Here is a 17,908-nt window from a genome sequence, read left to right as displayed (position 1 = left end):
CACTACTGAGAACTGCAATCAGCGGTAACACCAGGCAGAGGATCTCGTGTCCTGTGATTGTAATGGGAGTTGAAGTCCGCAGCTCCACCGTGCCAGTTGAGAAGCTGTGTACTCGTGAACTGCATCTCCCGTGACTCAGCGAGCGTCACTAATTTTACTCTGGGCGCACATGCTTCAGGAGATGTTGTGAAACTCTTGCACCTGACAGGACTGCTCATCAGTATCCACAGACTGATGCACAGCTCCTGTCCCGCATGAGGTAGCAGAGCCATCGCGTTCATTTCAGAAGACTCAGGTAAGATTAACACCACTGAGTTTCTTAAATTCAGCATTTAGGCCAAGATTGACCTGTTGACTTGTTAACAGTGGGAACGAGGTGAGTTGTTAGCTGAATCTCACGCCTGCAGACATGAGGAAAGATTGATTACAATTTGTTTGTTTTTTACATTTCTGTAAAACTTTATTTGTTATGTTATTATGTGTACCATTATTACATGAGATTTATGGTTTTTAGGAAGTAAATATATATATAAAAAAATGTTTTAGTATAAAGCTATTAGCTGACTTTGACTTTTTATAAATAAAAACTAATTTTAAAGACTGTCCATTTGTCTTTAAAATGAGTGGTCATTCTTATATTCGAAGACAAAGAGATCCAACCAGATCTCTCAGTCTCTGTTTATTTTGTAGGCTATATGGCACAATGTGAGTCCTCAGTAGGTAAACAAGCTGATGAGCCATAGGTCACCGCTGTTATAACCATGCTGCATTCCTGGACCGATGCTGCTATCGTCTTTCATCAGCTGTTCTCATCCAGACTGAAACTGATCCACGCATGTTTTCTTCTTTAACAGCAAAGCTTCCTATCATCATGGACAAACAGCCCAGGGTGGTGTTTCGAAATGTGGGGCAAGTGTACTTCCCCCAAACCAGGGTGGAGTGCCACTACAGTCTGACCTCAGACCATCAGTGGAGCAATAGTGACTGGATAGGGATTTTTGAGGTACGGTCACCAACTACAGCACCATCCCATGTGTTTTAGCAAGTGTTGCGTCGTGGTAATGATAGAAGGAATGCGCATTGTGTGCTTTATGACATAGAATATGTTTATCCTATTATAGATGGGATGGACTTCAGTCAAACAGTATTACACATACACATGGGCTACTGTTCCTGAAGGCTACACAGAGGGAACCAGTGTTGACTTCTGTGCAGTTTTCCAGGGTAAGAATTGTAATAAACACTCCTGATGGTTAATGGTCTGTTTTGTTGTTGTTGTTTGTTTGTTTGGCTAAAATTCCACTATCCTCTCTGGTTGCACATTTCACAAATACTGTGTGCTCGTTTGTACCTGTAAGCATAGATTAATATTTCGTAATAAACTTTATTGATGTTAGACCTGGCTCTGATGCAGCACCTCAGTTCAGCATCTGTGTGAAATAAGCCTTTTCATTGGCTGCCCCTCATAAGCACGAGAATTAAACTGCAAAACTGTGTGCCTCAAAAAATGAATATGATAGATATCCCTTCACTTTGACATCATTTCATCTCAGAGTGATTACTATACAACTACAGACATAAAGAATTGAAACTTTAATATCCTCCGCTGTTTATGTATGACAGAAAACGAGGAAAAGCATAACCTGCATTCTTTCTAATAGCCAGCAGGGGGAGACTTTGGATTCGCCAAAGAAAAACTATTGTGAGAATGTCTCAGTATGCATTTTCCAGATAGGTTGATATTCTTAACTGTAACACAGGATGGTGGATATTTTGAAAATTGTGGCCCCATTCAGGGAAAATAGATCATTTAGGGTGTAGCTGAAAAGTTATGACAGAAAACTCACTTTCTAAATCAGTCCCACCCTTTGCTTGTTCTGTCCACCTATAGACAAACAAATAAAGAGACAGATAAAACCAAAAATGTGTAAGTCAAAGTGGTTATGTCCACCTCTCATATACAGTCTGTCTCTGTGTCGCACCCTACAGTCAACTATGCCCGTCAGTGGTCACTGACCCCCTGGGGAAAAAAATCTGCTTTCCCTGTTGACAGCTATGTAGAGAATGAAAGTTTTCATTTCAGTTGTTCAGCAGTTGCTGGAAGGATTTGGGGTTTCCAGGCGGTCTGCTGACTGAGCTCTAGGCCTGTGTAACAGACACACCTCAGAGTGCACTGCTGCATCACCACAGCAAAGTGATACCAGGGCGGTAAAAAAAGATGCTGCTGTGCACTTTCATAGAAGATTAGCTGTTGTTTTTAATCTTGTCACTGTGATCAAATAAAACTCATTTATGCAAAGCATTAGGAGCTTATAATGAGATTGTACTGCACTAGTTTAGTTTTTTTGTATTTGGGCCTTATTTTGCATTATAGTAACTGTAACTGACAGCTAATTTTAGGCACTAGAGGATAATAAGAAATGTCTTCTTGATACAGCATCATACCTGCCCCGCCCCAGTACTGTAGAGTACCAGTTTGTGTATGTGGACAAGATGAGAGAGGTGTGTGCCCGTAGTCGCCCCTTCACTTTCTGTGCACCCAAGCCACTTGAGGAGCTTGAGACCCTGAAAGAAGAAGAAGATGCAGAGGATGGAGAAGAAGAGCTACTCTTAGTCATTCCCAGAGCTCAGCTGCTGCAGGTGGGAGGAGAAAAAGTTTATTTTTTTATTATCTTTGATACAGGAATGAAATGAATGAAAATGCTTTGTCATTTCTTCCTGTGTTGTCCACAGAGTCGGCTGGAGGAGTGCTTAAAAAAGCAAGGAGGTTTGCAGCAAGCGTTGGATGTAGCGAAAAAGGAGACGGAGAATGAGAAAGAAAACAGCAGAAAGGCAAGAAGTGAATGGGAATATGAAAGAGAAGCAATGAAGGAGGAGATCATGGAGCTCAGAGACAACCTGAGAGACAGCCGCGAGATGCTGAAAACAATCGAGGTAAAACACTGATCACCAGTGGCGCACTGATACCTGATCATTGAAAATTCATGAAAAGATGTATTCTCTTTTCTCTCCATGCAACTGAAAGGATGCGAAATACAGTCAAGAAAGTCTGGCCTCTGAGCTGAGTAAACTTGCAGCTGAAAAAGCTGAAAGAGAGCAGCGCATCAAAGACCTGGAGGAGGACGTTGAGATTCTGGCTGAGCGAGAGAAAGAGCAAAACAGGGAACTGGAAAGGCAAGCCCTCGCAACATGTGTCAGCTGAGTCATTCTTGGCTTTTCCAGCCACTTTGGCCTGAATTTATTTTTGTTACCACAGGCTGAAAGAAAGAGTGAAGAAAATGTCCTGTCAAATGAAGCACGATGAGGAGAAGAGGAAGTCTCTGCAGGTTAACTGCTGTGAAGCTTGTCACTCTATAACACACAAAAGCCAATAACCCGTCATCTCACTACAAACAGATGAGAATCAGATGTTTTCCTGTCTTTTCTTCTGGCATATTCTCCCGCATTGTTTCTCTTCATGCTCCCTGACTCCCCGAAGATGGAAAATGAGGATGCTCTGGCCGAGGCACGACTGCTCCAGGAACGTCTCGAGGCCAGCGACCATGTGGCAGAAAGCCTGCGCAGGGAGCTGAGGGACCTGAGCACCCGACAGGGTCACACCCACACTGACCTGCACCAAGCCCGACTCCAAGTGGCCCAGCTCACTCTGCAGCTGTCTGAGGAGAACCTCCTCCTGAGGGAGGAGCGGGCCAACTGGGCTTTGGAGAGAGAGGCATACAGACATGCAGCAGAAGTGAGGATGCAAAATATGCATCAAAGTAAAAAGAAAAAAACCCCCCAAAGAAACAACTAAAAAACTAAACTGTTTTCATGCTTTTGTGCAGACTGACAAAAAGAAGCTGCAAGATCTTGCCTGCGAGGTGCAGAAGAAGGAGGAGTGGCTCCAGGAGGAGAGGATGGAGAGGGAGAAACTAGAAGTGCAGCTCGGGAGAGAGAAAGATTACAATAAAGTAAGAAACTCAAAGCACATCGCAATCGCCGTTCAGCTCTAAATATAACTGCTTATGTGCCGCAATTCTCCATCATGAGATGCTCAAGTTACAGTACAGAGAGCTGTGCCAGACTTCTTTCATTACTCACATACTGGCACAAATAGAAAAGCTTCCATGAACAGTGAGTAAACATTTCCTCACGGCAACATGTGATGAACAGCGGGGAAGAGGAGAACACACATCAGATTGGTGGGCGTTCAGGCGGTCTGAGTATAAATGTTGCTGCCCCCTGTAGGTGCTGCTGAGTGAGGCGAAGCGTGAGCTGCAGGAGCTGAGGGCCAGTTTGAGAAAGGTCCAGAAAGAAAGGGAGGAGGAACAGCTTCAAAACCAGGCAAGAATTCAACACCAGATCAACAGCACAGGTCACGATTCTTTAATCTACGACAAGAGACAGTATAGGGACGCTAAGCCCTACGCTTTGGTACTGCTCTTCACTGGATAGGCATGAATTAAACTGGCAGAACACAGCAAAATGTCGTTTTCCCCCCAAGCTCAGTTACACATTTTAAAGAGCGACTGCTGATTAGTTTAGGTATTCATTCTCATCACCTTCCTTTCTTGATCAAATCTGTGTTTTTGTAATTTGAACCTTGCAGGATTTGGTGAACTACATCCATCAGTTAGAGCAGAGATTAGGGATTGTGTCAGAAGCTGAAGCAAGCAGCACAGCTCCCGCGTGCGTATGTAAGTAAAGAGATCTTTTTACACGCCACGCTGCTATTTCATTGAACTGTAATGAAAACTAAGGTAAAGACTCAGTGCTGGTTCAAACAGCTCCTGGCTCCACCCCTGCGAGTGATGAGAGTGCTTCCTCAGCTTCCTCCAGGTCAGTCTGTGCACCTGCTTCCCCGTCCAATGACCTGCAGGAGCCCGACAGAGCTGAGATCCCTCCTGAGACACAGATCCAGAGTGAGGAAGAAGACACACCAGCCTCTGACACACAGGTAAACCCACCTGATACACCTAGGTAGGGAAATATTTGACTAGTTGGCCAAATTAGTCCTCAGTTTCTGTTTCACAGGCGAGTTTAATGCCGCCTGTTGGAAACCAACTACTAAAGATAAAGTCACATTAGACACAAGACCAGTGTGTCATCTGAGAGCGCCCATCGTCACAATGTATCTCCTAACTAATCCATTCATTAATTTTTGGCTTGTGTAATGAGCCTATTTTAATTCCTTATAGACAATTTTCTCATATTTGAAGGGGTTTCCAACAAATGACTCCATTTTGCAGTATAATTTAGATGATATTTGATACGGATCATTAGTACAGCACAAATGTTTGAGGCATTTTAGTTGTTGCATACGGTCATGGTCATGAAGAACTATTTTCTCTCTCAAAAATGTGTCCTGCACCAGATTATTTGACCCTCACTAAGTCCTAAACTAGCAGTTTTAAAAAGGCAAAAGGTGATCTGATCGAATGCTGATTAGATTTATTTATTTTTTCCATCGACTGTGCTCTGCTGGGTACTAATTGATCATTAAAGACTATTTGGATGTAATTTCTCAGAGCTCTTTTACACCACAGAAAATAAGATGAAAGTAAAATGAGTACCACACCATATTTACATAATGATGGCTAATAGATATCCGTTTTGAAACCCCGGTCTCAGTCCAAGTGTTCTGGGTGGATACAGACCCACAGTTCACCTGCATCTCTGCCTCTGTCTGTTGAACCAGGATGAGGAAAGGGAGCAGTGTGAACCCTCCGCTGCTGAAAGAAAGAAACTGATCTTACCAGAGCTCATCAACCCCGTCCTCAGGTGACACGGCTGGCTTTCCAGCAGTTACACTTCACACGCCCTCTTTTCTCCGCCACAGCTGAAAATAAGACTGAATAAAATAATAGGACGGTCATGCTAAGCGAGAAGGAGAAGTGTGGAATTATTTACCTTTGCTTAAAACTTTCAACTCTCTTTGCCTCTGCAGTGAGCTGGCTGACTCCCCCATGTGGTAACACAGGGATGGATGGCAGGTTTCCTGTGTGCCACTGTGGTATTATTTTATATGGGTCATAAGAACACTTGAGACCTATATAAAGTCCCCGTCACAAAGGGTATTGTGCTTTTACCTCAAGAGTGTCTTTTAGGAATTTGCAAGTCTTAAGTGAGCTAATTTTCGCTGTTGTTGTCGTTTTATTAATCCCGTTTGTGGTTTTAATTCTGATTCAAGCTTAGTGACACTCAGGATGAATTTTAAGTGCAAATTGAAGTTTTGTTTTCCAAACTTTTAGATGAAGATTCAGTCTGTGTCAGGATACCTTGTAACGTATTGTCGAACTTTTATTTCATTATTAGGTGTCCGTGTCACAGCTGTTGTGAGATATCAGTTGCACACACTAGCCCCACTAAGCTCTGCATGTGAGTGTGACTGTGTCGAGTGTGTGGGTGTGGGTCACAGTCAAGTGTGAAATGCTTTGCTCCTGGCTCTTTGGCGCAGTTCAGGTTGGCCTAAGGTAAAAGTTTGTTTATAAAATGTTATTAGTGTGCGTTACCACTTGTTATACAATGGTGCTCTTTAATAAAACATAATAATGAATACCAGGTGAGTGCTGTGCCTAAATGTCATTATTTCACCATGAAATTTTATGATTTTTCCTAAAGTGACCCAGAAATGTGCAAAAATGTTCTTTGAAAATTTAATACCATTGTTCAGAAATGGTTGTACACGTATCTCTTCAGATAGATTTCAGGGTAGCACTTTATAACAGTGTCACAGTATTAAGTATAAGTATTAGTAAGCACTTCATTCATCATTTATATATCATTACCCCTCCTTAGTGTGTCTTTGATAAATACAGATATGCTTATCCATGTGTTACTGTTACACCATGTACAGCAATGATAGCTCTGTAGCTATATACAGCCTTCATTGCTACCACATCACTGTTAATAATAAGCATAATAATTATATATCATAATGCCATGTAAATTATGACTTAAGCACTTCCTAATACCTTAATAAAACTTAATAGTTTGACATTATTGTAAATTGCTACCGATTTCAGATCCACCGCTGTGGCTAATATCAATGAGAATGATGGTTTAGGGAACCTTAAAACTATGAAGCCGTGCATGACAGGGGTTACAGAGCTCAAGCGGGACCCTGACAAGCACCTGCTGGCTGTTGAAACAGTGAAGCAGAAAGACAACATAGGAGTGATCATCTATGGCATGCATAAGGAACAGAGGTCAGTGGGTGACTTGACGCAGACTCAAAATCTGCAAAAATCAGATTCAGTTTATTCTGAGCTGAGATTAAAGTTAAAGCCAACTGAGGTTAAAAGAGGAGCTGTGGGAAGTCGTCAGGTCATCAAAGCGCGTGAACTGCCACCTCAGTGTGTGCAGGAAACACATATACTAGTACTGCAGATGCAACGTTTCCTACGGCTGCTTTCAATGCACAGACTAGTTTATGACAAGCATTTTTTTAAATGTTGCATTAATCTTGACAATAACAGATTAGAACATACTTAAATCATCGTGGCTGTTATGTTTTCATGTCTCAAGTGAAACAGGACATGATATTGTGCGATAGCATGCGGAAAAATAGAAGATGCTGTTGGAAAAGCTAAAAATACACCATCCCTGCTCTCTAATTAATACAGGACTAATTGTCCATTTATTAATGTCAGACACTTATTATCAGGGAATTCTTGGCCTGGGTCAAACTGAAGTATGTAAGTGTTAAAAGATGAGTGGCTGCTTGGTTCAAAGATGTGTAAAGGGATTTCAAAGAAGATGACAAGTGGAGACACTGTAAGGTCTGAGAACAAAAAGAGCATTTATCAAAATACAAGAAACAACAAATAACAAATCACGAGCCCCCAAACAGCAAAATATAGTATTGACTTCTCATAAAAATGTAAAAACAAGAACATATCAACCCAGTTTTTGGATTTCCGTGTGTGTGTGTGTGAGTGCATGGATGTCAGAGCCATCAAAGCTATTTTGGTACAAGTCAAGTTGAATTAAAACTCATGAGGAACCTGAATCCCTGAACACGATAGAGACAACGACCTTAATAAAAGCGATAGGCATTGCAAATGTTTTGTTTTCATCCAAATGTAACGTAAAATCCATATTTGATCTTTTTTAAATGCCGTACTCGTGCGTAGAGCTCTTTTTAAACTGCACCAGCTCAAATCCAGAAAACTGAAAGGTTTTAAAACAAATAAAAGAAGGAAAAACCTATTCCAAACTATCATGGTTATACGAAACAGAAGTACTTTTAAATACTGAACAGTTTGAGTCGGGCTGATTGTGTCCAAGGTGTGTTTTGTCCTTTCCCACGGTAAGATTTTCACAATAAAACAGCAAAATTACCAAATTTAGGAGCAAACTCGGTGGGCCTCTTTTATTTAACACGCCTTCTGTCTTTATCAACATAGCGCTCGATACAGCTTTAACTTGTAAATATCATTATACTGCTTCACCGCAGCGGTCTTTGTCAGTTTCATCTTTCATGACTCATTGAACGCAGCACACGAGAACCCCACTCAGTCACTCAGTGCCTGTTTGTGTTGGACGGTTGTTGGCCAGAACTCGAGCTAAGTCCCAAAACAAGTGTATGTGCGAAGGATTTCTCCAGCCTAAAGAAAAAAAATCTAATATTTGTACATTTTTTTTAATTTTTAGTTGCAAAATCCATTTTATACACATTTACAGATGCTGATAATTGCACACTCACTCATGTGGATGATGGCAGTGATGTAACATGTCTATGACACCACCCTGTTTACTGGGACACACTCACACACTCACACACACACACACACATCTGAGGTTTCTGTGATGTAAACGGCTTTTAATGGTTGTGTTTGCTTGGATGAGTCTTTGCTCGCCTTAAAAAAACAAGAAGAAAATCTTATGGCTTAACTGTACCTGGCTGTTTGAACGAGTGCATGCACTGTAAGTGTTAATGATTCCTAACCTGTGTGAAAGAACGTCTGATGGGAAAGAAATACTGTAAAAACAGGTGAAGCGTGGCCCTGATCAACTGGAGATATGTTTTCCCGCATTTCTCTGACATTTTTATTATTTGGCCCACAAGCACCAGGGTTTGAATTAAAGCTGAAGTCCTCTTGCATTTCTTTCAGATTAGCCAATCACTAATCCTGAATGATCACACTGTGAGTTTGAGTCCTGCTCATGACTCCCATGACTCTTTAGCTATTGCTCTTTTTCCTTTTTGTTTTCCTCTTTTCTTCTGCTATTGCTTCACTGTGTCCGATAAAACTAACGCATACGATAAAAAGCACAAATTGTCCAGTCAGATGCGAGCACTGAGTGTGAAAATATACACAAAAAAAGCAACACGAGGTCCCACAAACAAGCAAAAGACAAAACAGTAATGTGTACATGCTTATAAAAACCATACAATGAAAAAATAAGTAGCATATCTCTGAATAGTAATAAAAGTAATTCTGAGAAGACATCTGTGGCATCTGGACGCCACATAAGAGTTCTGTCGCTGCAATGTACTCTTACCATCAATTTTATACAAAGCATAGCCCTTAATAGATAGCGGAGGAGTGCATTTTTTGTCTCTCAACAACTGTTTTTCCTGTCTTTGTGCGGACAAAACGCTTTTTTTTTTTAACATATATATATCTTTTAAACATTCTGGCACTGTGATTTTCTTTTTTAACTGTGCCCTCATCAATCCACTGAAATGTAGTGCTTTTGCGTCTCCAAATTCCTCACTTTCTACACTGAATTGAACACATTTTCCTTTCAGTCAGTATGTACAGTATACGCGGATATGTGCTGTGCGAAACGCCGTTTTAAGAGCTTTAATCTGTGAGGTTTCCGCGAGCTGACGTTGCTCGGCGGCGGCGCTCGGCCAATCCGTGCGAGGCAGCGGTGTCGTCTTGTGTCTCTCCTTCCCTCTCTCACTGCGTCTTCCCTGTCACGCCTTTCTTTTGCGCGCCCGCTGCCGCCTCCCCCCACGCCTCTCCGTCGCTGTCTGCCCCTCGCTCTTTCTCCTCGTCCCAATAGTCGTCCTCTTCCTCCTCCTCTTCTTCCTCGAAGGCTGACTCGTACGTGGCCTTGTCCTCTTGCTTGATGGCTTGAATGGCAGGGGGAGCAGCTGCGCCGCTGTCGCCAGAGTCGCTGCTGTCCTCGAAGGAGTCCGGGTTCTCCAGCATCTCCCTGATCAGGGGAGGCATGGGGCCGGGGATCTCTGTCTTTAGTGTGATGGCTCTTTCTGCACCTGCACACACATGGACATTTATTTACTCGTAGGTATAAAGAAACAAAGAACGTCACATGCTAACAGACAGGAGTCATCTAATTTCAGTACTTATGCGTGTTGAGCTTTGACACTGAGATCTACTCCAAACTGTGGTTGCGCTATGAAAAAAACAAGCTAACCCTTGGTGCTGATTCCCCTGAGGTCTGTGACTTTCATCAGCATTCGGGGAAACATGTGAGGCTTGTTCGGGCGTCTGCGTCGGGTGTAGATCTTCAGGGCCTCTAGCAGCGGTTCCTGCAGCTTGTCCACCTTCTCCGGCTCTTCCAAGTCCATACGGTCTAGGAGTGAAGTGAAGAGAGAGGACACAGCAAAACAATGACAAGAAGTGAGACACTGTTACAGCCTTCATACTACCGACTGACTGCTAAACTGTGACCGTACACTGATGGCTCTTCGTTTCCATCAATAATTCCATGACTGCAAGTGAACACGATGCAAACAGACGCCGAACAGTGACCCAAGTTTACCTCCGCAGATGAGACAGATGGCGCTGAGCAGCCCCGTCTCCGTGTCGTCCATCTCCAAAGGCAGCAGCTGACCGGCGAAGGCAAACACCAGGTCTGTAAGCGGGCCAAAGCCGGCGTTATGCATCTGGGTCCTGTTTAGAGTCAGGCCATCTGAAAAGGTCATCGTGTCCTGCTCTGGTGTGTAGCGAGTGCAAATCCTCAGCATCTAAGCAGGGGAAGAATATGATGAGGCATAAACAAGAAATTTCCAGAAAGAAGTTCACGTTGAAATGTTTGCACGGCAGCTGTTCAGAATCACAAAGCAGCGTGACAAATGAATAGCTTAGGGATGTGGAGGTGTAGTCGATTAAAGGGGAGGAGTAATAGGAGCGTGGCGCTAGTACCAGGATGTCCAGACATGCAGATTTGAGGAGGGTGATCTGGTCAGCGATGGTGAGCGTAGTGAAGCCTGGTAGCCGCTTGGCAAACTCCACAATCTTTATAATGCACTTTGTGGAGAGCTCACTGAACTTATCCCATAGGCCCAAGTCCAGCTGCACTCTGTGGTCAGCACTTGAATTCTGGGAGAGAGAAAGAGGGACACTTTTTTTTTTCTTTCTGTGTGACTGTGCAAACTCCACATAGTGTTTGTCCTTCCTGCAAAGCGGTGAGCTTAAGTGGAGCGCGAGTGTCGAGAAGTGGATGCAATTATGTGCTAAAAAAAGACTCACTGTGGTGTATTTTCCTAGTTGGCACAGAGACGGGAAGGTCTCTTGGTGAGCTTTGCTGACTTTGTTGACCAGCTCCTCCAGTTCTCCACTTAGTTCGTAGTTCTCGGGCAGCACCACTTCCTCCTTCACGTCCTTCTTCTTTTTGTTCCTGTCGTTACGCACCGCTACCGGGAAACACGTGCACGAGATGAGGAAAAGACACAACTCCTTTTGCTTTTTCCTCGATAGCGACACACCGACAGCCCGTAATATCTGAGACGCTTACCTTCTTTGGACATGCCGACCTCAAAGCACTTCTGCAGCCGACAGTATTGGCAGCGGTTGCGGGTCACTTTGTTGATCTGACAGTTCTTGTCTCTGTGGCACGTATACACCATGTTCTTTTGGATGCTGCGCCTGAAAAAACCCTAAAACAGACAGGAAAATGTCTTGGACATGGAAACCACATGATAAATACATAAAAAACTTTAAAAAGCTACTATTGTTAGTCAGGATTTGGTACTATTTAGTAGATCAGTGTAAAGACTGTCTAAATAATTTAATCTTCTGATGTAACAGAACTATGATGTTTCTTTCTTAGTGCAGCAGATATCGATCCAAAGTAGACACTGGAAGAAGAAAAACTGCCACATGTATTTTTCATGATTACTTTTTTGATAAAGCCCATCAGACTTTTGAAAATCCCACGACATCGACACAGGCAAGAAAATCTGGCTTTTCAGTTGAACTACACTTTTCAAATGACCACCGTGTCACAGCAGCCAGCAGTGTTAAAAGTACTTTGGATTAAAAAGCAGGCGAGCCTAAAGCATTAACCAGCCAACTTCATACTGTAGGTGGCTACATGAGTTAGCTGATACAACGGGGGAGGTGGGCAGTGGAGCGCCGCATCAGTCATCTCACATCAACAAGGCTCTAGGTCGGTGAACTGAGTTGAGGTGATTCTGGATGTGTTAGTGTGACGGTAAGTGTTTAACCTGCATTAGCTGGTTAAAAAATAAGCAGTGATTACAGGGTGTGGAACCGTGAGAGGGTAGCCAAGGGTAAAAGAAATAAATTGTCCGAATGTAGTTGTATGTGTCATAGTGCTATGGGACCTGGACTGGTTTTCTACCCTATTTGAGCGCTCAAAGCTCTTTATACAACATGTTTCATTCACACAAGCACTTTTTTGTTCTGACTCTAAGTTCTTTCACGCTCCGGTTGACACATCGGGAACAACTTGGGATTCAGTATCTTGTCCAAGGATACTTAGGCATGCAGTCTGAAGCAGCCAGGGATCAAACCACCAACCGTCCAATTAGGGGATGACTTGCTCTACCTCCTGAGCCACAGCTACCACAAGGGTAATGGCTCAAACAGCACAGCACTGTGCAGCAGCAATTGTTATCAGACCACTGGAGCAGATATCTTGTTTCACTTGAAACAAACAAGTGCTGAAGAAATGTTTAGGTTACACTTACTTATAGCCAAAAGAAGCCATTTGCCCGTCACAAACAGCAGCACACTGTTCATTTGTAGCTTTAATCATGTGCAGTTAAGTATGGATACACTAGAGGGCAGCTCAGCGACAGCAAGCACATCTCTGTGCACATCTGTCTGCCTTTCTTTTCAGGGGACCTCAGCTGTTCACATTACACATGTCCTGTAAACTCCTCGTGTACCTCCAACTTCATTTACCTTGCAGCCCTCACAGGAGCTCACTCCATAGTGATAACCAGATGACTTGTCCTGGCACACAAAGCACGGCTTATAAACCCGAGGAGGAGGAGGAGGCGAAGGAGAGCTCGGCACCATCTCCTCAGAACTGGTGCTCTGGGTCTCCACGGCTGCGGAAAGAGCACAGAATGGAGAAACAGTTGAGTACTCTTATGAATTCAGAGCATCTTGTTTATATTTATTCTTAAAGTCTTTGAAAGGTTGATGAAAGCTAATACAAAGTGATTAACAGAGAGAGTGGTCAGCAAACAACTGCCCCCCAACCCCATGCAGGCCACCCCTCGGAGCCAGAAGGCAAGCTCAAAGGCAGACATTTTTAAGAGAAAAGGGAGGAGGGGTGGCACTGCTGATTGACAGGGACTTAAAAGAGACACAATTAGCTGATGGCCAGATGGCCCTGCTGATAAAAATCTGATTGGCAGCTGAGATTTGATTGGCTTTTCCATTTACCGGTGAGTGTGGGGGGAGGTGAGATACCGCTGTTGAATTTTTGACTGGCATCTGAATTTTTTGTGTGTTTGTGTGTGTGTACGAATGTGTGCAAGCTCCCATTTTTATTTGAAAGGTCGTCCAAAAAGCCCGCAATACCCCTAGCCCCATGTGAACAAACAGAGATGAGATGTTTATGAGACTCTGCTGTCTCCTTCTGTTCCTTCTCACTGTCGCGCTAAAGAAAACTGCACACTGTATAACACCATATGCTGACCACAGGCAATGCCATTCCTCTGCCGCATGTGAAAACGCTCAAAACAAATGATACGAAATGGATACAATGACGCGTTTAATCAGCCGCGCCTCCTCGCGCTGCAGTCAGAGAGCAAAAACCGCAACACGCCTGGTACACATTTAAAGGCGACGACTACGAAACAGGGAGATTCCTTTCGAACGTGCCTTTCAACTTTCACCTTCACTCACCCCAACTTCACCTCTCTCTGCCCATTCCCACCCCCACTCTCTTGTTTCCTGGCCCTAAATTCCTCAGTGCAGGCCGGACAGGGTTTAATAGTAGCCCAGGCTCATAAGCAGGCCTATAAACGTTGTGTCTCGGATGGGAAGGAGGCCCCCAGCCAGGGTGACGGCCTCTTTATTGGGATCCAGTCACCTTGGGCAGCTATTCACATCAACAGCTCCATCCTTGGATCCCTTCCTAGTAAAAATAAAGAATCTGGGGTCAAAAACCCAAAGTCACAGCCCCTCCTGTCACCTTCAATGGGTAGCACAGGACTGAACCAAATGTCTTGCCCCAACCCCAAACACTGCAACCCCAACCTGAACCCTCGCTCTGTCATTAACAAGAGTGGTAAGGTTTCAAAAAACAGAGGGGCAAAGGCACAAAGGAATAATCTAATAAAAGTAGAGGAAAAAATGAAAAGAGAAAGAAAAAGGAGGGGGAAAGGAGGTGAGCTTCAGGACAGAAACTTCCCAGTGGCCGAGTGGTTAAATGAAATCCTGACTATTTAACTTTGACCTTGACTGAAGAAAGTATTGCTAACTAGAGGAGCTCACGAATGTGTTCGTGTTCGACACTGTGTTATTAAAAAAGTGACCACTCAGCCCGTTAATCACTTTGGTGAATTTGGAGCAGTGGTGTGATGTTCTGCATTGGTTTTGCCACAGTTATATGGAAGTGTGTCATCAGTCAGTAGACGACTGTGTAAGAGTCTCTTTCAGTAACACAATGAATCTGATGTGAAAATACAAAGCACACCAACCAGAATCACTGCACACTACCAGCATCTCATCGTTCAACATTATTACTGTTATTACTGTTAACTTGTTTGTAGTAAATACAGGTTTGCAGGTCTCTTTAACACCCTGTATCTTCACACACTGCTGTGACTCATTAGTCTCTTTTCTTAAAAAAAAAAATCACAAATGATGCAGGCAGTATTCATTTCTGTATTTTTTCCACCTCTCTGTGTTGCTTTGATGTGTCGGATTTTTTATTGTTTACTAAAAGAAAAAAGATTCAATGACTTTTTTTTTTTCCAGCTTTGTACTCAGTGATCTTGACTTCTTTTATGTGAAGAAATTGTGAAAACATATTTTCTTTGAGCACACTCTGCACACCTCCCTGCACATTTGTATTCACTACACTCACGGCTGATAGACTTGTGGGAATTGTAAATGAAAGAATGAAAGAAAAGGTTTGCTGTGTACTTTCTGTGTGTGTTTCCAACCTGCTTTAAACTCTTAGTGTGTGAAACTACACATAGATTTTGGACCCAACGAGAGGAAAACACGGTATAAAATGCAATAGATGCAATAACAGCATGAATGAGTTTCTCTCAGGTGTTGATTGAAAGAAATCGTTTAACTTTAGTTAGAAGTCATGATTGAAAAAAACTTTCTTTGGGATATAATATCAGCTCGATGTTAAAGAGGGAAGTGAATCACGTCAGGTTTTTTTGCATTGCTCAAGAAATGAGATCGAATGTATTGGATGTACTGGTGAGCGCAGCAGTATTACCAGAACCATCAAAAATACACAAGTAGTTATCGAACTCTTACAAGAGCAGATTCTCTGCTGTGACGGAGTTTAAAGCCAGAAAGGAAAAACCTCACCAATATTGTGGAAAACCACTTTCTCCAAAACATACAGAGAGGTATAGGCAGAGACTGATCAGCTTGACGAATAACGCTTGACGAATAACGAAGGTCAAGATTTGTTTTCTTAATGAGAAGACATACAATTGCATGTTTAAAGTAGGCTGGCACCCTCTCCGAGACTAAATAAGTAATTAGAGTCGTTAAAATGAATGGACCATTTACAGACGAGGGGGGATAATAACATGTTGTTGGGGCGGTAAGTGAAACGGGCTCACAGTTATGAAAAACAGCCGTTAAGGTAAGAGTGGGTGACTCATTATTGTTCATTGTAGCATTAGTTCTGAGAAGTGAGATCTTATCAAGAGGAATATTTAGAAAGCTGTCACAGTGCAGGAGAGATACTTGGAAAAACAGAGGTAATGGGGTTAAGAATCAGTTGTCCGGAAGAACTCTTGTTGTGATTTGATGCTATATTAATAAAACTGAATTGAACTGAAGATTATTCTACTGGCACGAGTAGAAATCAGGTCTTGAGGCCTCGGCAGTCTCCTGATATTTGTTTGGAAAATGTCTTAAAATTTCATAAAACACTTGCAGTTTGTTCTTTTTCCACTTCCTTTCTGCTCTCCTGTTGTCTGAGTGCCCAAGTAGACTCAACTACCATTTTCCTTCTTTCTAAATCTTTCCATTCAATGATAAATAACGACAAAACATAAACCAGCAGAGACAAAAAGCAAAAAAATAAAACAAATTATAGGCTTACTAAAGTCTGCAAGTGTTTTTTAAAGAAACTATTATGGTTGTATTGTCTTTAAAACCCAGTGATGTTGTGGGTTCAGCAGACCCACAAACAATGGGGTAGGTACCAAAAACTTGAACGCTTACAAGCGGGATTTTTCGTGCTGTTGACTTCTTTGTTCTGTAATACATAAATTAACTAAAATGAATGTAACATTGTATTATGTTTACACTGCAAAACAGCAAGTCAGAAATAAAACAGGACGTTTCTCATAAATTACTGACTGTTTGTATGTCTTACTTACTAAACAAGCTTTTTAAAAACGATGTTTAAATTAGCAGCCAATAGTTGTTACCAGTTAGAAATTGTTAATGGTTGGATTCTGATATGTGATGAATGATAAGTTCCTAGTTCCTGCTTTTTATGGGCAGATAAATAAAGCATAAATACATCAAATATGAATGTATACGGAGACACAAGGACTTTGAGATTAAAAAAAAGACGGGTGCTTTGCACTACTGCATACAGTAACAATGAATAAACATGAGAATTCATTTTGCATTGTCTTCTGTGTGACTTTAAGAACGCATCAAAGTTCCAGCTTTTTCATCTGCATGGATTTGCTGCTTCTCTTCTTCCGATGCAAAACTAAATGGAAAATCTAGAAAAAGAGCAACTTGGGATTCGGGGTTATTGTGACAGACACACAATAGCAGCTATTGTATTTGTAAAAAATGATTTCATATGTATTCATGCAGGTCAGAAAACCAGACTAGAGACAATAGTCTCTTTCTATTTGCTTTCCTCTCAAAAGAAAAGGCTGCAGATAATTACTTCTAAAGCAACAGATTCAAGAAAATCATTCAGACTTTGAGTTTCTGGGTGTTTTTTGTAATAGTGTGCGTTCAATTTTGGTTTATTAGAGCAAAGGTGTGAGAGGTGGAAGTGAAGGAGTCGGCGCTGGATGAGTGGTGCTGCAACCCGATCGCTGTTTTCTGTTTATATAGTAACACTGTCAATGCAAAAGTGGCCCTGAGAGAACCAGTGGAAAAACAGCTCCCATTGAAACGGAGAAGCTGCATCTGGCGCCAGGAGAGAGGTAGTGACTGACAGTGTCTGAAGGTGGTGAGAGCAGGTGAGGAGGGACGTGACTCAGAGACACATGACGGAGGGAGACAGGGCGAGAGACGCTCGGCTGAAGGCGGCGAGAGAGGGAGGAGGGGTGGGGGTTTTACCTGGCGTGGAGAAAGAGGGAGAGGAGCCAAAAACTGTCGGCAGCTGTCATCACCCTGAACTGAGCTCAGCCTCAGAGCTTCGGCTTGGGAAAAAGAAAAAAAAAAATCCCTCTCTCTTCTTAACCTGCAACTCACCCCCGAGTATGTCACAACATCAATCAGCACTCTGCTCCTCTGCTGGACTCAAAAGGCACGACACGCCTCGTGTGAATCCGCTTAATCAGCTGCTGTAACGC

General features: G+C 42.7%; 2 protein-coding genes across 5 annotated transcripts in view; one reads left to right on the top strand and one right to left on the bottom strand.

Moving 5' to 3' along the window:
• The first annotated feature begins 157 nt into the window (after nt 1-157).
• LOC100708241 (calcium-binding and coiled-coil domain-containing protein 1) lies at nt 158-6,545 on the top strand. The gene is made up of 14 exons (XM_005469457.3): nt 158-295; nt 855-1,003; nt 1,122-1,224; nt 2,438-2,640; nt 2,734-2,934; nt 3,026-3,174; nt 3,257-3,326; nt 3,479-3,733; nt 3,825-3,950; nt 4,228-4,323; nt 4,589-4,676; nt 4,752-4,936; nt 5,678-5,760; nt 5,927-6,545. Exons 2-14 carry the CDS (start codon nt 872-874, stop codon nt 5,952-5,954), a joined length of 1,719 nt encoding a protein of 572 aa, XP_005469514.1. The 5' UTR covers nt 158-295; nt 855-871; the 3' UTR covers nt 5,955-6,545.
• A 1,211-nt stretch (nt 6,546-7,756) lies between these two features.
• LOC100707970 (retinoic acid receptor gamma-A) overlaps nt 7,757-17,908 on the bottom strand; it is a 48,560-nt gene continuing 38,408 nt past the window's right edge. For all 4 annotated transcript variants that reach the window (XM_019358952.2, XM_025907344.1, XM_013269201.3 and 1 more), the window contains 7 exons: nt 13,110-13,258; nt 11,695-11,836; nt 11,430-11,593; nt 11,103-11,279; nt 10,720-10,924; nt 10,372-10,530; nt 7,757-10,210 (listed from right to left, as the gene is read on the bottom strand). In XM_019358952.2, the coding sequence (XP_019214497.1) occupies nt 9,891-10,210; nt 10,372-10,530; nt 10,720-10,924; nt 11,103-11,279; nt 11,430-11,593; nt 11,695-11,836; nt 13,110-13,258 (1,316 nt within the window). In that variant the 3' untranslated portion in view covers nt 7,757-9,890. The remainder of the gene's footprint in view (nt 10,211-10,371; nt 10,531-10,719; nt 10,925-11,102; nt 11,280-11,429; nt 11,594-11,694; nt 11,837-13,109; nt 13,259-17,908) is intronic.

The sequence above is a fragment of the Oreochromis niloticus genome, linkage group LG5 (genome assembly GCF_001858045.2).
Source record: "Oreochromis niloticus isolate F11D_XX linkage group LG5, O_niloticus_UMD_NMBU, whole genome shotgun sequence".
Classification (NCBI taxonomy): Eukaryota; Metazoa; Chordata; class Actinopteri; order Cichliformes; family Cichlidae; genus Oreochromis; species Oreochromis niloticus.
This window is presented reverse-complemented; position numbering and strand designations above follow the sequence as displayed.

Bases quoted from the DNA above. Each gene is read 5' to 3' on its own strand.
- LOC100708241 (XM_005469457.3), top strand. From the start codon at position 872: ATGGACAAACAGCCCAGGGTGGTGTTTCGAAATGTGGGGCAAGTGTAC. The intron at 4,324-4,588 runs GCAAGAATTCAA...TGAACCTTGCAG, and splicing joins AGGAACAGCTTCAAAACCAG to GATTTGGTGAACTACATCCA. The intron at 4,677-4,751 runs GTAAGTAAAGAG...GTAAAGACTCAG, and splicing joins CACAGCTCCCGCGTGCGTAT to TGCTGGTTCAAACAGCTCCT.